At 37.2% G+C, this 26,188-nt stretch overlaps 1 protein-coding gene across 7 annotated transcripts in view; it reads left to right on the top strand.

The window, feature by feature from the left end:
• The window catches only part of MEIS2 (Meis homeobox 2), a 199,936-nt gene that overhangs the window by 123,016 nt on the left and 50,732 nt on the right, over positions 1–26,188 (top strand). For all 7 annotated transcript variants that reach the window (XM_090270386.1, XM_090270384.1, XM_090270385.1 and 4 more), the window contains exon 9: positions 19,422–19,498. In XM_090270386.1, coding sequence (XP_090126512.1) covers positions 19,422–19,498 — 77 coding nt within the window. The remainder of the gene's footprint in view (positions 1–19,421; positions 19,499–26,188) is intronic.

Raw genomic sequence — 26,188 nt, 5'->3', positions numbered from 1 at the left:
ACAGGAATGTGGACACTTCCACTAATTTGTACGGCAAGGGGCAGTGTTGAAATCCAGATTTGTCAAATTGAGAGCATTTCTAACTTACCACACTGAGAATGTGTTGTGCATGAGAGAGAAAGAGAGAGAGAGAAAATCACCTTTAAATGTTCGCACTTTGAAATGAAACTATACTATATTCAAGGATTTTAACCAGGAGCTCATTTTCCATAACCCTGACTGGTTATTATTATAGAGTCTGTGTCAATAAACTAAAATTCATCAGCTAAGACAAGTAAAAGAAGTAGTTGAAGAGGGTAGCGTATCATTTTCCTCTATCTATACATTTTTTTCAAAATAAGCTAAAAATGACCAACATTCTTCCCAGGTTTTATGCCATAAGAAGCTGATATTTACATTTTATTATTATGAGAAGATCTTCAAAGATTATAGATGTGAGTTTAATCCACTGATTCTTTTGCAGACACAGGTCTTCCTGACCGAGAGCACAAACACCCTTGCTAATTTAAAAATAGTTGCGTATGTATTGTATTATGATTGTTTGATTACCTTTGCCTTTTTACTTCTCATTAATATTTGAAAGTAAAAGGTGGAAAAATTGATCCTTAATTTTAACATATACCACAGAGGATTTATCTCAAAGTATTGATTTCAAACTAGTGTGTGTGTGTGTGTGTGTGTGTGTGCGCGTGTGTAAGTTGGTGTTCATATGGATAATACCTGCAAATAACCAAAGAATGAAGATGAAATATAAGAGCTCCAAAACATAAGAAGAGGAAGCCAAATAAGGAAAAAATACTTTCCTATTTGAAGAAAAGGATGGACGATCCGGGAGATGGAGAGAAGGAAGGAAGGAAGGTGTTCCAGATGGTTCTGAAATTTGTTCAGTAGAGGAGAAGATTCTCAAATGTCATGTGGTTTTCTGAAGAGACAAAAACAGGACTTTAATGTTGATGACAGAGAAGATAAACTGGAAGTGCGATAGTGAAATTCATTTTTATCTACATTTCCTCCCAGTTCTCACCCTTTGTGGAAGCTCTTTCTCTTCACACTGAGAACATTCAGATAATTAAATGCAGTTAAGAGTGCAGACCAAGAGAAGAAACACAACAGTGTCTACTTAGCAAGGCTGTGCTGACGAGAACTTGAAGAGTTTGGTACTTTTACAAATTAAAATTATTAAAGTATTATAGAATATTCTTCAAATGCCTCTAGCAAATAATGAAGCCAAAATAAAAGGATATGTTATGACCAGTTTATACTTCAGTATGAGAAAACAAAGTGAAGAAGACCGGGTTTGATCTGTAGCGTCGCATACTCAATTGGCGCATTTTTACTGGGATCCTCCGCTATGGAGTTCTGAGCGAAACGCAGGCAGGATAAAGAGATGTGTGAACATGACTCCTTTCGTTGAAGACCTTACTCCTGTTAGGGAGGCAGGGCCCTCCGGTGTCTACCATGCAGGGCAGCAGTGCTCTCTACTACTCGAGTCACATGAACGAAGTGTGACCCAGATATCAGCCGATTCCTCTGACCACACACAGGAATCTGTTTTAAGCCTGTACCCACTTGATGCAAAATTCAGCCACTTCATCAGCTTCCTCAAAAAATTCAACCATATAAGGAGTTTTTGAATTCTCTAGTTTTACTGAGGATTCGTAGTGACATGGGGAGGTGTCACATCACACAGCACACATGTCACTTAAAAAATTCCCTTTATACCCATCTCATCCCCAAGTATTTCTTCTTAACCTTACTTATCGCTCCATCTCTCCTCCTAGGCAGCTCTCAACACAGCTTGTCAGCCCTTTATTAGGCTGAGTAGCTGCCGGCTTTGACAAGAAACTTGGCTGCCACTAGACGCCAAACCTGGGAGATTTATTTCAACCCCCATTTCCCAACCTCCAAGCTATCAAAGATCCTTTTCAATAGAGCTGATTCTTCCCACAAAGCAATTATTTATCAGCTTCTAAAAAATTTTTTTCCATATGATTTTTTGGAAAAGAAAGCATCAGTTCAAAGTCATGATCAAAGAAGTTCTTGAAGAACGGTATATCAATCAGAATTGGCTATGTTATACCACTTCAACAAATAGTACAAAAATCTCAGTGGCTTCACGTAATAAGAATTTATTTCTTGGGCACACGGCATTGATGATGAGTTCACACTACTCTCTGAGGCAGCTGCCCTCCATATATAGTTCAGCACGTAAGGTTTCTTCAACCTTTTGGCACCTCTGTCTCAACAAGTACCCCTGTAATTGTAGCAGCAAGAGGACCTCAGGAGCTCACAGCATCAAGTGAATTCTTCAGCCCCCCAATGGCACATGTCCTCTTTATCAGCATCATTTGTCTAGAACTAGTCACATGGTCATGTCCAGTTGATGAGGAAGAGAGGTGTTGAGGGGCTGGGAAACATAGGTTCCCGTGTGTATAAAAATGGGAGGAAAGCTGCCCTGGCCAGGTAGCTCAGTTGCTTGGAGCACCATCCTGTACACCAGAAAGGTTGCAAGTTCAATTCCCAGTCAGGGTGTGTCCAGGAGACAACCGATTGACCAATTGATGTTTCTCTTTCTCTCTCTTTCTCTAATCAATAAACATGTCCTTGGATGAGGATTTAAAAAAGAGAGCCCAAAATAATGATGCACACTTGAAATATCTACAAGATGGGAAGTGTCTGGATGGCAATGATATAGGAATAAAGTGGGTAAAAAAGCCAGTGTGGTTCAGAAAGATAGGTCAAGGTCAGATTCTGAAAGGCCTTGGAATACAGGTCAGAATCTGTTTTGTTGGTAACATGGAGCCATACAAGTTTGGGGAAGGGCATGAAGGATTCGTTGTGTATTGTGGGGGAGGGGTGCTGCTGGTGATTTGGGGGGCTGGACTGTGATCAGTTTTAGAGACGTGAAGATCAATGACAGGTTTTCTCCCAAATTGGCTCGGGGTGCCGTAGCAACCACATTCTGGCGTTCCTGGGGAAAACATAGAGGATACCGTACTAATTCATCTCCCCACTACGCATGCCCCGTGGAGATCCTACTTGCATGGTCTCTCACCTTATTTAACCCAACATGCCTTTAAAGAACCTATTGCTTTTAAGACCCATTAACAAATAAGATGCTAAATAACCACATATCACAGAAAACATTTGTATTTAGAAACATTGATGATATTCACGAACATTTAAAATGTGTTAAGGTATCAGTTAGGAATCAGCTATATTAGGACGGCAGGACTGATGTGGAAAGCTCCAACTATGTGGCCAAGAAATGGAAACAATGAAGGGTTTTGCTTTGTGACTATATTTCCGTCAGTGAATAAATAAATAGCTGCTCTGTGTTATGTGCTTAATTATTATGTGCCAGACAGCATGTTAGTACAACAGCATCCTCAGTCATACTGTCTGTCTCAGTATAGAGGTGACCATAGGGAAGTCTTTCTTCATAAAACTTAGCACCTCCACACAGATTATATATATATTTTGGTCTATTTCCTATATCACCTATCAGAATACAAGTTTCTTGAGGCCAGGGATTTGTTTCATCTGTTTACTGTTCTATTTCTAGTGCCTGTAACAGTTCCTGGCACTCACTAACTGTTTGTTCAATTAATTAATGACTTAGTTAAATCCCATGAGACTCCTGTGAGGTAGGCACTGTTAATTTTCCTATTTTATGAGTGAAGAACCTTAGTCCTGGCCCCTTCAAAGTCTCACAGTTACTAATCCAGGGAGCTATGAAAAGCCAGGGCTATCTGATTCCAGAGATCATACTTGTCTATTTTGCCACAATACTCTTCCGATGATCCTGTACTCAGATCATGGTAATTAAAAGTTGGTGTAAAAATTATTCTTTACGAATCCAAACATTCAACCTATATGCTTGAACCATTTCTCTGACATTAATATATATTTATTGAAAACATGATAAATATTTATCTATGTATGAGAAAGTAAACCAAGCCCCCACCAGAAGTGTCTTGTGGAGCTGATAGAGGGTGATCTTGAAGAGCAAATTTGCTCACATGGGCCAAATGTTTCCTCCTGCAGAGTGGGCTGCTTCCCAAAGAATTAGCCTCTCTTAAAATGAATGATTAACCCCAGCATCCTGGCCAAATTCCCACTCGGGTAGTCTAGGAACTGTTCAAAACTTGGAATCTATTGAAATTAGCCTGGCTTGATTGCAGCCTCTGCATTAATTGTGATATAATAGAGTTTCTCCAGAGATTAGTGCATATATTATTCTAATTTGTATAGAGGAATTTTGTCTCTTAAATTTTTTTTAGTTTCTTTTCCCCTTCGTGAATTTCTTTATCCCTTTTTTTTTTTTAATTTTACTGCGTAATACTGTGAGCTCATTTCTCCTTGGACTTGCCAAACCTTTTTCTCACTTGAATAACTAGTCTCTTAGTCATTATCACAGCGTGTTGCAGACATTAGCCACTAGAAGCTTCCAGGTTTTTCTCTTGTACAAATGCAAGTGTAACCTGGATAGAGACAGTATTTACTCAGGGAAAAGTTCCTAATTGCTTCTTTCAAGTTCCCTGCCCTCAAGGAGCTTATGTTCTAGTGGAAGGCACATATGCATTTAAAATAACTGACCTAAAGGTGGAACTATTTAGGACCGTCATATTCATCCTAAAGTTATGGCTATTCATTTTGTCAAACAATTCTATTAAATGATACAGGCCATTTCTTTGTCTTGGTTCTGAACAGGCACTGTGATGTCACATTCTGGAGAGACAGAGAGGTATGAGTTTAGTCAGGCTACACAATGGTTCTTCTTAATTGATGCTAAAACAATACCTTAGAAATCCATCGCATCGCATGGTTTTGATGGCAACTGGAGACCTTGTCTAATTAAGCAAATCTTGCCAACATCACGGGATTATTTCTTTCTATAAATTGGCTTGTCTTGCCTGGGATTCTGCCTGCATCACAAACAAGTGATAAGTTGCTCATGCTTCCTGCGCTTGTTTCTTTACCTCCATCAAGTGAGATGAGACAACGGATCTGAGCCATGTGCACTTAGGACCATAGCAGCTAATATTAGAAAAATGCTTGTAAAGGACACATGGAAAGAGCTATAAATGCAATTGCTAATGGATTTATGTGCTCTATCTCTCTCCTTCCAACCTATTTCTACCATTATGTTCCAAAAAATTTCCCAGGGCTCCACCTGAAGTGCGACCCGATGGCACCAGAGCACATGTGTTTCCTGAGTCAGTTGAGTGTTTCCAAAATGTATCTACACTTTCAATTGAAATGTTTATCCACTAGGTTATGAAATCATGGAAAGTATTACTGCCTTGGTGTGACAGTCATATACTTCTGCCTGGACTATTGTTATAAGTTCTGCGGGGATTTCTACAGGTTTCCCCCCTATATCTTTGTATAGGCGTAGAAATATATAACACCTTATTGGGAAAAAAACTTAAGATTTTCAATAGTGTAAATAAAGCGATAGAGGGTATGGTTTTAAATCTGTAACATCGAGAAACTTTCCATCCCCCTTGCCATTAGCCCTCTTCCAATGAGGCGGTTGTAATTGCTAATGTCATAAGGTAAAAGCCTAAATGCTGACATTTCTCTTGCTTCCCTCGTGCACTTGCAATGAGAGGCTACATGCTTCCGTCTCAGGTCAGGCATTGAAAAATATTCATTCGTTTATTCATTTACTGAATATTTATTGAACTTATACTATTTTCTCAAGCACTTTTTAGAAGCTGGGCATACAGCAATGAATAAAACACAGAAGTCAAAATTCAAGTGCTTATTAATTAATCCATCAGAATGTTTCACTTGACATTTCTTGTAAACATCTAAATTTGTTCATTAAAAAAAATTACAAGAGTATTAGTCCACTGGGGATATTAACTGCTTTGTGAGAACATCATTTATCTGTGACAGAACTCACTTTAGGGAATAGCAAACTCCTTTGGTAATACTCATTATGAATGATATTCCCAAATGTCCAAGAAGTTAAAGAAAGTAATATCTCCAGAGGGGGCTTGTAGGTTCTATCACATCTTTAGCATTCTAATCACTTACAATGGAAAGGCAGAATGTGTTTAGAAGCTTAAGGAAGAAAAAGGAGAGCATAACCAGTCAAATGCCAAAATAGTGATCTCATTGTTGCCATTTGTCCATTGCTTCAGATACCTGGCTTAGTAAATATCTAGCCCAGGACCTGGCAGCTGTTCGTCAGTGTTTGCAGAATTGAACAGATATCACTGTGATAAAAATGCACATAATTTTATTTATTCCTTATAATGGTATATTCCCAGGTGATTTCAGATTGTCTGGTTAAGTTAGAAAAAAGATGAAGACCTTATAAAGCAGATGCTCATACATTTCTTTCTGAATTTCTCCTTGTATTGTACACTGCATGAAAATTTAATTTTTTTGTTTACTCTTTATTGTATTTTCTCCTATTACCATTTAATCCCCTTATACTCCCCTCCCCCCAGCAATTGCCACAGTGTTGTCCATGTGCAAATACTTGAATTGAAAAGCCTTTCCTTTAGTTTCTGCTGGGTCAGAGTTGACACTGAATGGATGTTGATTGTCAGCTGGGACTGTCCAAAGGAGATCTTGTCAATCTAGGTTCCTCCAATATCCAGATCAAATCCAAGTCATGGTCTCATGTGGGAAATCAGTCATGAGTTGGATGGTGATTTTTATATACACTTTTGATCTTTTTGAGTTATTTTTTTGTTCTTCCCGTTTATCTTTTGGTGAAAACTGCTCTCTTTTACCTTTCTTAAGAAAAATGTCCTTATTTAGAAAAAGCATAATCAATACTTTTATGCTACAATATATACATATGAGTAATACCTTGGATTTACTTAATGATTTTCTTCTAGAATCTAAAGGCCATTTGTGGCTTATTGCATGCCATGTGGCAATCCTTAAGTGTTTTGCTGATTTCTTAGAGAACTAAACCCACTCAGCGTATGTTGCATGGGGGTATATTTCTAATTACTCAAATAACATTATTTAAATTATTTAAGTAGTTAAATAATGCATATGATCTTGTTAGTAATACATAAGTCGTGAAGCTACGTTCAGACTTCAAACAGACAAAAAACTTAGCATTCTCTATGGTTAACTGGTCAACTCACCTTGTTCTGAAATATTAATGCTGTTTGTATTATGGCAGAATATGGGTCGAACTTATCTGCCAAAGATACAAGATACCAGGCATGTATCAGAAATGTTAGGTTTCTGCCCATCATAGAAAAGCCACATGTGATATCCAAACCATTTAACATTCTCCAACAATCAGAATGGATGCTCAACTAATAGAGCTCCATTAATGGAACAAACGCTGGCTGGCCCTACTGGTTCATATCAGTTAACCTCAGTTACACTAAAGTTTGTCATTTTAAATTCCAATTTTTGTGGAGGCACCATCTTCAGGGCATCTTAAAACCTTGTAAGAAATATTTTTATGCAAAAATAAAATTATTTCTTTGTAAGCATGTAAAGATATTACCCATTTCTAATATCAGGAGGAGTAAGAGGGAGCTATTGCTTTCTATAAAAATCTTACCACTTAATGGATTGAAAAAAATGTGACCAGTGCAAGTACTTACGGTGGTATTTTAAATACGTTTCTCATTTTTCTCTTTCTTTCATCCAAGTTGATAAGCAAATGCAAATATAGTAGAGAGGTAATTAGAACACTTTCTGCTGAGGTCAACTTGTCTACCCAAGCTAAGAGGATCCTTTTATTAATGTTTTCTGATTTGCTGTCCTAATTAGGAGGAAAATAGCCACATACTAATATGTAAGCTAGCTATAAACATATTTTAGCATATATCCTTATTGTTTTGCCATGAAGACCTTTCATTTTTGTGTGCATATTTTCTTTGAGTTCATAAATTTCTATTGATAATTTACTTGGATTAACTCAGCATAGCATTTATTTATGCTGGTAAAAGTTAAGTGCTATCAAATGATTTGCTATTTCAGTATTTAATCACTTTCATGTTTAATGAGTGAATATTTAGTCAATAGAGTCATAAAAACATATATTTTATGTATATATATTTTTTCATTTTGTTTGGTTACGACATGTATTAGGTAGTTTGTAATCTTGTATACTTAATTACCAGACAAAACATATCTATCCATAGGAATGTTAAAAAGACATTTTGAAGGTGTTCTCCTTATTGATGAGATGACTTGATCTTAATAGAATTGGAAATGCACAAAGTGATTTTTTTATATGCTTAGAAACACTCTATGTGTAAATTATTTTTGTGTTCTAAAGCTTAGGTAAAATAGTAACAGGGCCAGTTATATGCACAGGGGTAGGTAAATGTTACGGTGGTACCTTATTCCGTCTCCATCTTGATTTAGTTAACTTTCACTGAACAGCCTGCTCTAAAAGAGGGAAGGAAAAACAAATTGATAAGATAAAACCATGGGGAATTCTAAAATAAATACTGCTAACTGACCTTTTTTGATGGGCCAGTTAAGAGGGTTTTTTTTTTTTTTTTTTTTTTTCAAATGGTATCAGTTAAATGCTTTCTTTACTAGTATAGTATATAATTAAGGTACTAAACACTTGGGTAATATCTTTTTCTTTTTCATATTTTTGGACAGACTGATAGTGACCTTTCTCATATTTTAAAAACTCAGGTAAATCCCCAAACATTTTAAGAATATGGGACTATAATTAAACAGGAAAAAAAGTCAAGTTTTTCAGCATGCCCCTCCTTTTTAAAGAGTATACATCTAAGTATATAGTTGTAGCCAGTGCCCACTTATATGCAAAAGGAAGCTCTCTATATGTGAAAAGAAGAAGCTACTTTGTAACCTCTAAACCAAGTTCCTGATGGTAGCATTTTATACTTTAGAGTTTTTCTCTTGGTGTACTGTAAAAGAAAAGAATTACTTCTTATTAAGGAGTTCTGTTTCAATATAGCCACCCTGATTAAAACCTTCAGAATACGTTTCAAGAAATGGTCAGTCACTCTCAAGGTTCTCTTTTTAACCACTACTGTCCATCATAAGAACGTTAGTTTACAGCCACTTCCTTCTTATTTTTATGACTTTTTAACTTATCATTAACCTCATGTTCTTATCCTGTACTCTGAGATGAGTAAAGAAGATAATATCCACATTTCCATTGCTTACACTAGAGATAAAAACCTCTTTGGAAAAAAAAAAGTTAACCTTCAATTTCTTTAAGCAACTCTTTCCTCTTTAAATCTAAGTCAGCTTTTTCTTTCTTGTCGGTTGGACTTCTAGTGCATTCTTAAAGTAAATCGGACAAAACTATTTATAGCATAGTTCATGCAAATAAAAGTGGACTAACTGTACTGGAATTATTTATCAAAGCTTATAAACTTGTTTAATAATTTTTCAGTATTTTCCCCACATTTTCTGATCCAGATGTTTTTTTTCATGTTATTAAAGAAATGTTGTAATGGACTAATTGCTAATCCTCATTTCCCTCTAATTCAGTCTCATGTGGCACTGTGTCTGAACCTGTTAAGTAGGATTGTTGTCATAAGATTAGATTCAAGTATCTTAGTTGTCTAGACATTATATAACTCTCTACCTCATATTTCAGATCCTTGTTTTCAAGCAATCGTTTAGTCTTCCTAAGAAGGAGAAATGTTAATAAAAAGTCTCACACACGTATTTCTTTTCCACAGCTTCTGAGTGTCACCATCTGAATTTGCCACTTTCTACGTAGTTTTGTACATATAAAAAGTTTTACTCTTGCTTTAGATAACAGCTGATTTTCACTGTTTCATGTTTGATGTGGGTAAGAGGTTGGGATTATCTGCCTCTTTGAGTGTCTCCTTCCTTAAATCTCCCTTCTCATTTGCTATCTAGCTTTCACCTCAACCAGCTTCCCTTTCTTTCATTTTAAACTAGTATTTTTAGGATGTGAAGAATTCACTTGTTTGCATTCTCAAACTTGGTTAATTCAACATGCATTTATTGATTTCTCTTGCATGCCTTGTGGTGAACTAAATTCTGAAAATGTAACACGGACAGCCAGTCTCTGCTCTCAAGGAGCACAGAACCTATGCAGAGAAGCAGACAAATATGCAATGTGTTTGCAATGCAGCATGGCAAAGGGGAAAATGTAGGGTGACATAGGAACATATAGGATATGGATGTTCAGTGATTTTTACAGGATAAAATCTGGCTTCTAGTATCTCTAGTTTCTAGGTAGAAATAAAATATTCCATAAGAAGTGTTCTTTGACATTATATGTGTGAAAATTTCTTCTTGCTGGGAAGATCAGAGTCATTTCTGAAAAGGAGGAAGCCAACTAAGTTTGAGCAGGCCACTTCAGCTCTGTCGTGTTGTTAGGCATCACGTGAGAAAGTTTGAATTAGGTGACCTCTAATATCCTTTCTAGTTCTAAAACTCTGAGTCTGAGTTTTTCTTCTGCAGTTCACTGAAAAATCTAAATAGCTTAAACCTGTTTTGAAATCTATTTTAACAAATGATCCATAAAATAAATAAGCACAGAATCCAATTTTTTGGAAAAGTGGTCTGGCTGTAGAACTGAGTGGCCCCATAAAATATTAATTTGGTCATAGTATAGAAATGTAAAATGATTGTTAAATGAGTCAAGACCTTATTTGTGGCCTTTGGCTCATTTGGTAGGATTGCCCATTTGCCATGTAAGCAGCATAACACGCATGGCCAAGCAGCTCACGGGAGCGTCCTAACGAATGTTAAATAAAAATTATCTTTCTCTAGCCTTAAGAACATATTTTTATTATTTTCAAAATAAGAATTTTCTCAGCGTTAAAGTCTCAGTCAATAGGATAGTAATTACAATAATTATACCAGTTCCTCTTATCTGCAGAGTGTATGTTCCAAGACGCCAACTGATGCCTGAAAGTGCAGATAGTACCGAAGCCTATATTACTATGTTATTTCCCTGTGCATACATATATGTGATAAGTTTAATTCATACATTAGGCACAGTAAGAAGATAACAATAATAACTAATAATAAAATAGAACAATTATAACAATATGCTATGAAGAAAGTTATGAAAATGTGGTCTCTCTAAAAGTATCTGTAAGTACTCATCCTTCTTCACGTGATGATGTCAGATGATACAGTGACTATGTGATAAGATGAAGTGAGATGCTCAGAATGACATGCAATTTCAACTTATGAATTTTTTTTTTCCTGGAATTAATTTTTGGTTCGTGATTAACCATGGGTAACTGAAACCACAGGGGGACTACTCTATATTTGTTGTGCTAAAATTTTGACTCCTTTCTGCAGGTGTTTTGTAATGTGATTTTCTAATTTATTTTTGTCCTTTTGGAAGGTTAGCAGAAGAATGAGTGTTGGTGGCATCTGACCATCACTTAGTTTCATCCCTCCTGCCCATGTAAACTTTCTCTCTATCTTTATAATATATATATAGTTTCCCTTAGTCCTAACACATTTAGTTTTTTTTTCCTTTCGGTCATTAACTTTGGTTTCATAAAAATTCCTTCTCCATTCTTCTGTTTTATCTATATCTTGATAATAATGAATTTAATAAGTGTTCTTAAAATCTCTGTAATCCATCAGGCTCATTCAGTGTTCCTTTACCTTATCTGTGGAGAGTGTGTGTTTCTCTTGATTCTTTTAATGAGACCTTCCTACTGTAGCTGTAAATATCAACCAAACATGCTAATCTCTTAGGATCTGGGTATTAAAATCTCTCAAACCATTTCTGAATTTTAAAAGATGTGATTATTATAATTCAATGTAACACTTCAATAAGAACTCAAATGGAACTGAATTTCCTGAAGTAGCCACATTTTCTTCCTCTCAAATATAAATCCGACATTTAAAGAAAAACAACTAAGTAATTTGAATCTGATATCTGGGTTTTCTATAACACCAAACATCTGGATGAAAAGTGAAAAATCCAATAGTTGTTCCCACATATCCAAATATTGTGTCGGTAAAACAGTTAAATGACTGCCTGAATTTTTCCATTTTTATCTGCGTATTTATGCATCACATACATGGCACACCATCCTTTCTAAGAGCAAACTATCAATTTCAAAAACAATGCATTCACAAACAAGTATTATTGAGCACTTGATCATATAAGAAACACTGTGTTAAGTGCTATAGGGTGTTCAAAGTTAGCCTTCAACTTTGTCCTCAAATGCCTTGCAGTCCAGTGAGAGTTATAATACACATGCACGCATATACATAAAAGACTCTGCGGAGTGAATGAAAACACAGGAGAGGAGGAGAGGAAGCACTGTGGAATTTGCGGGTGGGGTGGGAGCTACTGCTTCTGGGGGCGGGGGGGTTTTCCGCTGGATTCAGCGTTTGGACAGGCCGTGATGGATATGCCAGAATCATGGCATTGTAAGGGAATGTCGTGATCACACATTTGATATACACTCTCCGTCAATAGTTGGGAATTTTACTGAAATCAAATAACCCTAAATTAGTCGATGATTGCAACAATTTTTGTGTCACTTTGCATTATGACAGCCTTTGGTTTCTGTAAGGTTTTTGAGTCTAAGTGTGTTTCTCAGGTATTTTAGCTAGTTAACTTATAATCCTCTCCCTTAAGAGTTTTAACTTTACACAAGAAACATACAGAAATTTACTCTCTGTATGGTCATTTTAAGAAACATAAAAAACTATATTTTGCTTTTCTAATTTAGATATAAAATTTTCCCAGCCCCATTTACACAGCATGCTTAAACTTCTATCCAAGTTGGGTGTTTTTTTAATCTACTGAGATCACAACTCTGATAAACTTTTTAAATTCGAAATTCTCAAGATTTTTACCCTGTTTGATTAGAGTCTATAGATATAGATTAAAGCAGCAAAATGGTTCATTTTGTTCCTCTTTTTCCCCCTCCCTCTCTTCCTTTTTTAAAAACAATAAACAATCATTTTTAGTTGGAAGGGAAAAGGAGTACCCTGAGAAAATTCGAGATAATCTAAATGTGCCCTAGGTATTAGGACTAATTTATTGGCTCAAGTAACTGATTTTAGGTAAAGCTGAATCCAAGTGCAGAAGGGACATCCGGGATCTATTCTTTGTATGCATTGGCTCTGCTGTTTGCCTAAGCGTCGTTCTCAGTCAGGTGGTAGTAGTAGCCATCAGCAAACTCCAGGCGCAAGTTCTACTGATTCTGTAATCCTTCGGCTGACAGTCTACTGACTCCCCTTAGCCTAACATGGGTTCCAGTTTCAGTGCAGCCGTGATAATTAACTGTGTTGATTGGCTAAGTCTGCATCATTTAGCCAGCCCTGGGTACACCCCGAAAGTAAAATCAGGGTACTATTACCGAAAGAAAGGAGAACTGCGACTTCAGTGAAAATATTAGACTGGGGAAGTCCTCCATAAATATCAGGAGAACACGAGGTTATCTGAACTCTCACCACTGCCTGTGTTTTTTAAGATTTTGTTTTATTTATTTCTAGAGAGGGGAAGGGAGGGAGAAAGAGGAGAGGAACATCAATGTGAGAGAGAAACATAGGTTGGTTGCCTCTTGAACACACCCCTGCTGGGGCCTAAACCCTCAGCTGAGGCATGTGCCCTGACCGGAATCCAACCAGATACCTTTCATTTTGCAGGATGATGCTCAACCAACTGAGCCACAGTGGTCAGGGCTCACCGCTGCCTATTTCTATGACATGACGTGTGTTACTTAACCTTTGTGAATCTTGGTTTCCTCATCTACATAAATTAGGTCCCAGGGTTCTGTCTAAAGACCTTTTGACTTTGATACGTTGTGGTTCTGAGCTCAAGAAGTATGGACAAGGATAAGACACCCAGAAAATGCAGAGATTTACAAATACTGACACAAAGTAAGAGCTACATCTTAGTTCATGTAGAAGTACTTCAGGCATAAGCAGGAAGTTAACTTGGCAGTAGAAGAGCAAAGGGTTTTTACTACATCCTGAGGAGTGATCAGAAGCTCAGACAGCTTGAGTGTATGTGTGAGAGTGTGTGTGTGTGTGGGGGGGGGCGGGGGGGTCTGAGAAAGAGTCAGCAAGATTCAGAAGTAATCATCACAAACTTTATTGTTACACTCTCTAGAGATATTTTATAACCCATATAAAGCTTCGTTAATCTTTTAATTTCATTATTATAGGGACTTGGTCTTGTTAAAGTTGACAGAATTACTGACAAAGCTTAAATGAGAATTTATGTCTATTTTTTTCCATTCTTTCTGCAAATACTTAGAGACACTAAGACAGAGTAGGAGAGAAATACAAAAGTTTAAAATAAGCTAACATTTTACCTTCAGGAAGCCATACTTTAATAAAGACAAGATACATAAATAAGACATGACAATGAAAGGCTAAAAATTATAAATGCCACAAAAATTGCTATAGGAATTTAGTGAAAAAGAGATTAAGTCTAACTATGATGATATGACGAGTTTAAAATATCTTGTTTCCTCTTCTTTTTAAAATTATTTTTTTTGCTATTGACACTATTACAGATGCTCCCATTTTCACCCCCTTTGCTCCCCTCCACCCAGTCCTCCAGACCCCCCTTCCCTCCGGACATCTCTGTACTGTTGTCTGTGTCCATGGGTTATGCATATATGTTCTTTGGCTAATCCCTTCTTCAGATTTCATTTGTAGTGTACATTCTAGTCATCGCATAGGAACTTTATTTACATTTGAAAAAGGTGTTAAATCCTTACCCATTGAATACATTTGGCATTCCAGAAAGATGTGCTTATGTATTCAGGGTCCTCAGCACATACCCATGTAACCCAGTTCAGTAAGCTTGGTCCCAAAGCAATGAGTGATATTTGCCCAGTGTGGTTTTGTGTCCATCTCAGGGAAATTGCTTACAGGGTTTCATATATAAGTGGCATCATCAAAATCAAGGTCACCTGGATTAACTCTATAAACTATATGGTATTCTGGAGGACAGTGAAGAAGAAGAAAAGGCACTCATAATTCTCCGTTTCCAAGTATTTGCTCAAATTAAGATCCTGTCCACCAAGTTACTTGATCATTGGTCTTAATGATTGTATTAATCACCACAGAAGTAATTTGACAAATTGCATGTTGTTTTTCAAAGAGCTTAGCTAGTAAAGTTTATAGACCAGTAGGTAAGTCAAACTCATAGGGTAGGAAAGTAGCTTAAGAGGCAGGACTGATACTAGTGATATCCTGCTTTCAAAAATATTCAGTGAAAAAGTATTTCATTGCATAAAAAAGTTAAATCACTATGTTTTTAAAAAATATGGAGTGTATAAATTGTAGTTATAATTATAATAACTAAACTTGATACTGGATTTTAAAAGAATTGTTAAAAGCGATATACATGTAGACAATATATGAGTATATAAACAAAAAGTAAAAGTATCTACCCGTAGGCTCTATACAACATGAATCAGTGTGAATTTCTCTAGATCTTTTTCTTGCACTATAATCACATATATGTGTATGTTAAATTTTATTTGTTTCTCTATATCTATTTAATGAATGAGTAACACATATAGTTCTACAACTTGCTTTTTTTCCACTCAATAATATATGGGGACACCTTTTCATGAGCACCTCATACTTTATTTAACTGTGATCCAGTTGAAAGACTTTAAGGTGTTTCTAATATTTTATCCTTCCAAATACTACCTTTTAAATTTTATTTTGTATTTCTAATTTATGAAATGATTAAATGTATCACTTGAAGTATTTAAAAATATCAGTATAAGTTCTTTCAATATAGAATAAAGTTTATGATAAATTAATTCTACTTTGAACATCACCGGAGAGGGGTTAATCGCAAAAGAAAATTGTTATTAAGTGGTTTCACCCATCAACTGTTGCACTGATGCTTTCTACGGATATTGTAGATCTAATTCCATGCACTTGATAAACCAAGTTAATCCCAAAAGGGGCGGGGTGGAGGTAAAGAAGAAGGCCTAACGTTAGTAATTTCATTTTAATTGAAGTAACATTGTTGTTAATGTTATATAAATTTCAGGTGTACAACATTATAATTTGATATCTATACATAGTATAAAGCATGCTCACCACCAAAAGTCTTGTTTCCATCCATCACCATATATTTGATCACCTTTTTCCATTTTGCCCTCCTCCCACCCAAGGTCAGCATTTTACGTAAAAATAATGCCTAGTTTCAAATGAGTCTTTGAAAAGGCAATTAAAAAATATTTCTCTCTGCACTGAGCCATGTCTCATCAACTTTTTGAACAGTTGTCAGTCATTCAAAGTAAGAGGATCTCGGTGAATCACTTTTTCTATTCAACAGTGGCCTTAGAATTATGTCGGAATGTGAAAAGCTTTGACCTGTGCTGGTTCTTTCTTGATGAAGGGAATCATCATCATCACTATTATGTTACACTGTGTGTTCTTACGAGTAAGTTGAGCCACCTCTGGGCCACTGGACCAGAGTGGGTAGACCCCCAACAGTGAATAGACTAAACTTTAGCTTTAGTGCAGGAATATGGAAACTGACAACAAATTATTGCTTGTGGTCTACTTCCAGTTTTCAAGTGCAAACATACCAAAGTTTATTTTAAATTTGAGCCAGTCAGACATTTAGTACTATACATCAAAGGAGAAGTGGAAGCTTCCCATGTTTATTATTTCAATATGATGTCTGTTCTAATAAAGTAGAAAAATGCATATGATAGACTGTGCAGTAGAAGTTCTCTGGTTCCACAGCCTGGCCTTAGAAATATACATATATTTGTAAATTAATTCAAAACATTGCCACGGTTCCAGTTCTTCTGAAAGCTGATTGTTTTCCATCCCTTTGTTAATTTTAGAAATAGAGTGGCTGTCTGCCAGAACACTTTCTGATAAACAGTCCACTTCATGTGTAAAAGGGGCACAGCATCATGAATGTTCAAAACCCACAGATTGTTATTTAAATAAGGTAAAGTTATTATGGTCTTCCCTACTAATTAAAAAAAAGGCCATCTGTGCAAGGTGAATTTTGGTAAGGTCCCAATTTTTTTAATGATTGTGGGTGAAATTCACAACTGCTTTCATAGTAAAAGTGGAGCTCAGGGATTCCCTAGATAAAATGCAATGTTTATGTGTAATTTTGTGGTCATTTGACTACATTTCTAATAAGACACTGGAAAGACTTTTGTTATTCAATCAGAAGTTATAGTTATACTTGAATGAATTAGCTCTCCAGTAATATCTCCTTGCTACTCTTCCGCTTCCCTAACAGCCTAACCTTTATTTCACCTAAACCTTCTCTGTAAATGTGTGTGTGTGTGTGTGTGTGTGTCTGCTTCTCTCTCCCTCACACACAAACTGTCTTGGGCCAGTGCATCACAACAGTGAGAAAGACTAGACACACAAAAAAGAAAACACGGCGTAAAGAAACAGCACATGGAACGATGTTAGCAAGGGAGCTCCATGAACTCATGTGATGAGTCCTTATTTTCATTTTTTGTTATCTGCAGAATTTATTTCCATTGGGCAATTAACCCATAAACCGAGGCTTTCAAAATCTTTGAGGGACAGAAAGTCAAAAGGTCCTCCTCCCTTGAACTTGGCAGGAGACACCAGGACAAGAAGGATTTGGAGGGTTTTTTTTGTTGTTGCTGGTGGTGGTGTCCTTTTCGCCCCAACCTGTGTTTTCAGTCAATTAAAATTTGTACTCTAGGCCTTTTTCAGTTTGAAGCCACCCCAGCGTCTGTGATGAGCAGTCCTACTTGTTTGTGCAGTCATTCATTATCTCCATTTCCAAAAGGAGAATAGAGGACAATTACATTGTTTGGACGAATCAGAGTGTTAGGAGGAGTATTTGTCATAGTGGCAGAGTACAGCACCTGACAGGCCACGATTGATGGCCAGGAATGAGTGTGAGTGGCCAGAGCAGCCTCATAGGATGCAAATTACTGACTGTGGATTCCAATTTATCCTGTTCATTTTTCTTGCCCGTGCTGAAGACCATTAGTGGTTTTTGAAGCAGTGAAGGGGTCATTACTAATGTGGGTAGGCTCGAAGTAGGAGGGGGAAGGAGGGGAAAAGCCTTCTGTAATTACACAGCTTTTAGGAACAGGCTGGAGGCCCTAGCCAAAAAAGTGTCAACACCTCACAATCAGAAAAATTTATTTTCATTTTATGCTTAACCCATATTAACTCAACATTATCATCTTTCTTTGTTAACATTTGCAGAATATTAAAAGCCTGGCTTCTATATTAATACAAGTCTAGTTAACCCCTTTTGCTATAGAGGGGATTTTGTTTAACCTAATGGCAGTTTGCTAATAAGTAATTGTGCACATTTTGGATAATGTACACTATTATAGAAGATGAAATACCTGCTGAATAAAATCTTAGATGATTGAAAAACATTCCTTCTCAAACACTGGAATGATTAGAATGATCTGAATGGAGTACTTCGTTGTCCCTAATGTCACCCTTTCACAATATTGATGGGAAATATTTATGACTGAAGGCTTTCTTGTTTATGAACAACTTTGACATGCTGGAAAAAAAAGTTTACTTTTCTGTTTAAGAAAACCAGTGATTTTAGAGCTGGGACCTATATAACAGGCATGTTTTATAATTATGTACATGCCAGTACTAGATCTCAAAGTACATGTACGATTCAGAAATGAGTCCTTGATTTCAGAATGGTAGAGGAAAGTGGTTTGATGATGGGAGGACGGTTTGTTAAAATGTTGGTGTATTGTGATGAAAAATAAAAAATTAAAAAGTACTAAAACCTATGGCTTTATTTTCTGACTGCCATTCTTTAAGGTTAAATGTAAAATTTCTGTATGAAGCATTGCGCATAATTGACTGCTTTTGATGTGTGGTCATTGTGTGTGACCCTGTGAACCCAGAGCAGTAACCAGTGAAAAGGAAAGAGTCTTCCACTGTCGCTCAAAGGAGTGAACATAATACATTGTCAGTAAACTCTATTGTTATTGAATCGGTTGCTGTGGCTTCCAAGAATTGTGATTATATACTATCTCACTTCCCAAACTTTTACTGTCAATAACCTCAGATTAACTAGGAAATAATGATTATATTGAGCCATCTCACAAAGAGAACAGGTTTTCTAGGAAGCCAAGTGAAATGGGCCCAAAACTAGTCCCCTTAGTGTAACTGAAGCAATTGTTGATAATCAGAATTCTGACATCATCACAAAAGTGCTTTACATCCCGACTGATTAAAGAAATGAAATAACTGAAACACCTTGTTTTTACTGCTGGCCCTCCAAGTGTAGCAGAAACCAGCGGTGGCGGGGGCGGGGGTGGGGGTTGCCATTTCAGGTTTCTGGATTCCTGTCCCCACATTCTCCACACATGATTTTTTTTTTAAGCTGCAATTAGGAAAATCAAGCCATAGACTAAAGAAATCACAAATGGTTTCACTCTTAGAAGTACGTAACTCTTTCTTAACTTCTGACACATCTTTTAAAACATTTGTTTTTCCATTAGCATCCGTACCCTTCCGAAGAGCAGAAGAAACAGTTAGCGCAAGACACAGGACTTACAATTCTCCAAGTGAACAACTGGTGAGTGACCCAAAGCAATGTTTTTCTCCCACACCTAAAATGAGATATCCAAATAATTGTTTGTTTTTTGCTTCTGAAACAAATGAAATTGAGGAGGATAACTTTTGTGTTTCTAACGTGAGGTGTGAAAAGCCGTATGTAGGGAGAGGAAAAGGTAACTAGGTAAATGGTTTTTTGTAAGATTTATCCATCTTCCTTTTCTCTCTCCCTCTTTCTTTTTTCCCCTCTCTTGCTCTTCTTCTCCCACTCACTTTTCCCATCTCTGATGTTTTGCATTTTCCCAGTTAAACCACAGATTCTGTTCAGGTCATTCTCACCGAAGGTAGTGCGTATGTGTGTGTGCTGAGGGGTTTTCCGTGCAGTCCTTATATGGAGTGATAAGTTCTGGGAAGGTTTCTTTTGTCTAGGCTTTGAGGAGTGTTGTAGATGCCCGCTTCTTACCATTCCCAAATGGCAATTTATTTACCCTAATTTGTTTTTAACACACGAGAAAATTTTTCCCGTTCTGAGCTTTGTGATTTGGCAGATCACTCCTGTGGCGGTGCGTGGACCGTCACCCTTTGTATGTGGCTTAGAAGGTAACTGAGGGAAAGGAGGGGCAGAGGATTAAATAAAAATGATCACAGTGGCCAAGAAATGATATAGGAATTACTTATCAAAATACTGGCCCAGGTTTTATCAGCAGCTTAATTTTGTTCAGTACATTCTTGGGGTGATGTTCAGATTAATTGAACTGACAGTTCTCTTTCAAAATTCAGGGAAAGTATTTGCACGGATTTCAGGCCTTATACAAACTTAATTACATGGAACTCCATTTTATCATTCTAATTCCATGTAGCAGAGGTTGTATTTACAAATGAGAAGTCTCTGCCTTTATTCACAGCTTTCCTTAATATATTTATCAAAGCAGGTTCATTTACAAAGTGCTCTATCTGTGGGATACAGGCAGGCAAACATTAACAAAGCTTTTAGGTTTATCAGGCTCGCTGCCTGATGAGCTACCCGAGGGTCAATTGATTTTGTGGTTCTGTGATTCATTTTTTTCTCATTTTTCTAGGATCACAATGAGAGACATGCTTGGAGAATTAGCCAGTTTGTCTGCCTTATCTGTCAGGCAATTTTTTTTTTTCCCAGGGAAGTCAAGCTACTTAAATTGGCCACAGGAACTGCCGTTATCTGACTTTAATGCACCCTATAGTGTGGATAGCATTTCAATTACACCAGTAACCAAAGCTTAGCCGCAGCCCTTTTCATGCCTAGTGCTGTACAGAAAGTGATGTGCCTACCTACAGAAGCAGAAAATTGAGTTGCCTTGCTTCTGTCAGGGTGATTAATGCAGAAATAAACTGCTAACCTGAAAAGAAAGGCAGAAAGAAAGGATAGACAATACAGACTTGAATTCACTTTAATTTTCTTCTAAAGATTGGAACTATGTACATTTAAAGATACCCTTTGGACCAAAAACTTGGAATAAAGGCTGTAATCTCCAGACATGGATGCGTATATGATTCTACGTTGATAAGAGCCTCATAGTGTAGATACATATAATATATGTCAACATCTATTTTCTCATTTATGTTCCTAGTACAGCTATCCGTAGTCTGAAACAATAAAATAAATGCATCCTGTATTAACTATAGGAGACTTATTTGCCCTGCACATTATTTGGTAACACATGGATTACCAAACCAGGCCACTTTATATCCTTTGGTGCTCGATGAAGTTAATGTTGCTTGAGAATCAGAATTTTTCTAAGTTTAGGGCAAGATGAGGGAGGTTGTGGGGGAAATATTTTTACATTTATGTTTGACCTTGACATTTGATCTTGATCTTTTTGAAAGTGCTATTCTGTGCCATTCATTTTCTGTACTTTTTGATATAGTCACTATACTAGAGAGTGAGGAGGCTAGACTCCCGCGCCTAAAGGTGAACATTTCTCACTATTAAACACCTGGTAGAAACCTGGAAAGAGCGCCTATATTGTCTGAATTCCACCGAGCCCCTACGTATATACAAGTAGCTCTGCCGGTGTAGTAGTTTAGGTTTCTTGTTTCTCTATTATTTGAGCTGTATCTGTCGCAGAATGCCAGGGGTTAGGATGCGACACTCCATTGCACGGGATGCTTTCCATAATAAGGTATAAACGTTGACATCTACATCTCTGCTAAATAATTCCATCCTCATGATTTTCACACTTCTGAAAAACCCCATGATCCTGCCCCAAGTTCCAATTCTTAGGCTGCCGAAACTTTAATAATAAGGTGTGACTCATGAGAAGAGTACAGTAAATAGCCCTAAAAGACTACCAGGAATTTCACATAGGTACTGGCTTACTCTGGATTTCAAAAAACAAATTTAAGAGACTGCCAGCTACTTTAGCCCATTTTGAAACTGTCCAAAGCCTTAATGAAGTCAACTTCGAAGCAGAAAAAGCTATCCAACCTAATTTCAAAAGGCTTCATAACCACTGTTCTTAAGTGCCAAGTGATGACTACGAGACATGAGGAGAGTGGACTAGAAAATATAAACTATTTCTCCAGACCCCGAGAGCTTTCAGCAAAAACGCACAGGGATCAGACAGCTGTTCCTCAATCTCATTCAGTCACCTCTGTGAGGAAATAATACCCACTTGTCTGATGGAGGCCGGGACTCCAGGCTTGTGTGTTGTGAGGCATGTACCCAAAGAATTAGAATTGTATAGAGTCATACAGATCAGAAAATCGTGGAAGACTTACTGTTCCGGTTCTGCTTCTCACTTTCCTCTTAAAACAGAAAGGCCAAGCAAGGTCAGGGTAGTTAAGTAGCACTGTAAAATCACATCTGTGGTAATAAGCGATAGAACATGGCTCCACACACTTGACGTGAGCAATAAGCAATAAAAATAGAGCTGTTAAGATCAGTCAGTGCTTTTAGAACAAATAAGCAAAAAGGAAGTTTAGGAGATAATTAAGCAAATTAAAGATTGTTTGCTCTTAGCAGCCAGTGTTAGTAATAATCTTAATGGGCTTCTCCAATGTATGTATAGTAAGGACTATGCATAAACGTGATCATACACTACATCAAAATGTGGTTTCAAGAAAAGAGCAGAGGTTATGAAACTGAGTCATTTTTTCCTACAAGTAGCCCTCGAAAGTCCATAAATAATCAATCATCTAATTAAAGCTGTAAAAAAATGATACCGAGGTCTCCAATGTATGCATTTCACTGCTAGAGCTAATTACATGTGTTGGGACTGGCTTTCTATGCTGGTTAGTTGGTGGAAAGTCAAAACAGCTGTGAAACTACCATAGTACATGCATTAGGAGAGAAGAAAAGCTGAGAAATGAATATGTATCTTCAGTCTGCATAACCTCTTCACAATGGAGAAGCAAACCTGTTGTAATTTGGCTGAATCTTGAGTAAAGCTTGAAGGGTAATATAGCATGGTAGGTAAGCACTTAGACTCTAGAACCAGAGCCTATGGTGTTAAAATCCTGGTTACACCATTTTTCAGATATTTGACCTTCAGCAAATCACTTAACTCTTTTAAGCCTTATTTTTCTCATCTGTAAAATGGGGATAGTAATATATATTCTGTACATCTGTAAGACTTCAAGAAATGCTGCATGCTAAGTGTTCAGCATAGGGCTGGCATACGGGACAGATGCTATCTATTATTAAAATAGTTACAAATAAGTAATTGTAAAAGTGAGAGGAATAGGATGATTTCATACAATGATATCAATTAAAAAGTCATTAAATAGCTTAAAAACCAGAATGGTGATTTCTTCCAGGGGCAAGTAGACATATTCAAGGGAAACAAAATTTTAGAGACAATTTACTGTGCATAGCTTCTATAGTAAACAAAGATAGAATTTACTGTGCATAGCTTCTATAGTAAACAAAGATAGACTTTGTAGTTTCTCTGATGATCTTCTTTTGTAGTTCTTTGATGCCAGGGTAGTAAGATTAGGTTTCCAATAGCTCTGAAGGATAGGTGTTTTGAAGGAAAATGTTGGGTGTAAATACGCTGGTGTTCCCTCAGGAGGCATGCTTAAAGCATTCACTGACAAAAGATTTTTAAAAAATTATTTTTTTATGAGGAAGTTCTTGATTGAATCATTTGTTGGGATGCATTTATACATCTTTGACCATAGTCGTCATTGAAATATGGCAAAGTCTTAACGTTGACAATTAATATCTTAACTAAAAGTGCTATGAGAATATATTTACATTTAGTTTTCAAATCCTATATTATACAAGCTCCTTAAGGGTAGAGTTTGTGTTTGTTTTATCATTGAATTTTTACAATACCTGGTATGGTGCTTTATAACAAATAGACATCATAAATGAATTTAAAAAATAAAAGAAGTATGAGAAAAATCATGACACTTCCGTGTTCTCATTTACCTTTTCTCAATGCTATATCAAAATTACAATTTTATTTTTTAAGTTCCTATTTCCAGGTTAATTTTAAAAGGAAGAAATGCTTTACTTTTCAAAAGTCCTTATCACTACAGTAATAATATCCCATCCAAATGCCAACAAGCAAAATCCGCAGGGTGACTTATTGACAGAATACAGGGCTACCTGGAATAAAGGACTTACTTTTTGATTGAAGGCTGTCTCCAAGGCCCCAAATAAAAATACATGAAATTTAAATATCAAAGAACTTTACAGTTGAAGGTAGTTCAGAGACTTCCTTGGTGTAATAGGTTAAATGTCCTTGCCTGGCTTCTCAAACTGAAGATATTAAATGTCTTCGTCCTTTTTGTCCCACCTTTCCATCAGTGGCCTTACAACAATCTTTCTAGGTCTAACAGCTTTTAATAATCAGACCCTCACTTTGTAGAACTTCCTCATGAAAAGAGACAGTTTTGTTTTACCTACTTCAGCTTGACCACATTGAGGGATTTTCCTAGAATGCATAGGAGCTTGTTCAATTAGAACTAAGGAACTGTTTCTGGAGAGTTATCCTGGGAATCGGCTGCTCTTTCTGGCCTTTTTCCCTCTCCCTTTAGAGGAAGGCTCATTCACTACCCAGGTGACTGGTTTTCTTATTTGGGAAATGGAACACTGTGGAGCCAAAAGAATTTGTGTGTGAAAACATGTAGTAGGTTAAAAGTGCTCTGAAAATCAAAGGTTGTTAGAAGAACTTCCCGGTCCCAATTCAGGGAGGGACAGGAAGAGAGTGGTCTCCTCAGGAGTCTGTCAGTCCAGGTAGATGTGTGCTGTTCACCCTGAGGGGCAGTAATAGTGTTCTTGGTGGGTTTTGAGACAGGAGGTCAGTGTCAGTCCCCATGTCGGTGAACCCCCATGCCCAATTTGAAGGCAGATTAGTAGGAGGCTGGGTAAGTGAGAAACAGAAAAGCCATTTTCAAAGGTGTGTATATTGTCATTCCACGGCACAGAGAGCAGGCACCAGGAAATAAGGTTGTAACATTAGGACATCAAGAGTAAGCTGGGAATTGAGGAAAATAATTTTGTGGTAAACATATGGAATAATTTGGCCCGTGGTGCAAGAAATCTAAATGAGGTACAGAGACAGCTGGACATTTTTATCCCAAGAGAGAAAGGATTGAAGGAGAGAGTGATAAACCAGGGAGGTGGAGTTGAGATAAACCTGAAGGGAACAAGCCTGCTGGACTCAACATCCTCTCTGCTCAGCAATTTCCACCATGGCCATTTATTACGCGCAGAGCTGCCGTCTTTGGTGATTATTTCCAAGTAACATCTATGTTTCTGAATAAAAATCCATTTGAATCTGAAGTCACATTTGCCAGGTGCTAGATTCATTGTCAGCCTTAAATGTGCTGAAGTTGTCGGTGCTGAGGAAATGAATACAAAAATGCTTGCTTTTAATCTCCAGTTTGGTGAGCTTGAGGTGAAGTGCTTCTCTTTCCAATGGCCTTCGATGCCAGAAAAATCAGTGACCGTGGAAGGAGGCAGAGGTGCCAAGGGGTATGGTGCCAACGGTCTCTGTTAAGTCTTTTGCTGAAGCAGAGCATTTTCTTCCCGACAGTCAGTCAGTCATGGGGTGAAAGTACTGCATTTGTGTCACTAGTGGGTCTCCAGTCGCTTACCATCTCTACGCAGGTTCCAATCCCTCTGTCTCCATGGTCACATTGTCATTTCTTGGGGACCTGCAATTATTTCTGAGAGGAAAAGCAAAAGGAGGTGGAAAGAGCGGCTAAAAGATGTGAAAAGAAGAACACACAAGACTAATGTTTAACTAGAAGGATTGCTCTGAAATTTAAATGGGTTTCATTCTACATCAGGGGTAACTTGGGGTGACATACCAATTCTGAAAAAGAGAGACTATTACCACATTCTCCCATGTCACTTTCTGCAACAGATTCGTGGACTTCCCACACTGGGCTGCAAATTGGAGATATTTGCTGTACCTGGGAAGCTGTGCCTCCAATCCATGGCCACAGCACAGCAGCATTTCTAGACACCTTCTGTCCTGTAGAGATGGGAGTACCATTTCCAGAAATTGAGATTCAGTCCAAATTGGGGCAAGCAGCTGTGCTAAACAAAAGGAGAGAAGAGGGAATGCAGTAAGGGGTGCCAGTGAGGGAACTCAACGGGGAGGTTCGCTGCAGTCCTTTACATTCAATTATACCAGCTCCTTTGTGCTTTTCCCTTTAGCTCTGCAAAGGAAGAATGAAATATGGTTTTCATAGCAAGCTGGCAGCATTATCTCAGGAT

The sequence above is a fragment of the Furipterus horrens genome, unplaced genomic scaffold (genome assembly GCF_987537825.1).
Source record: "Furipterus horrens unplaced genomic scaffold, mFurHor1.1.pri manual_scaffold_3, whole genome shotgun sequence".
Taxonomy (NCBI): Eukaryota; Metazoa; Chordata; class Mammalia; order Chiroptera; family Furipteridae; genus Furipterus; species Furipterus horrens.
This window is presented reverse-complemented; position numbering and strand designations above follow the sequence as displayed.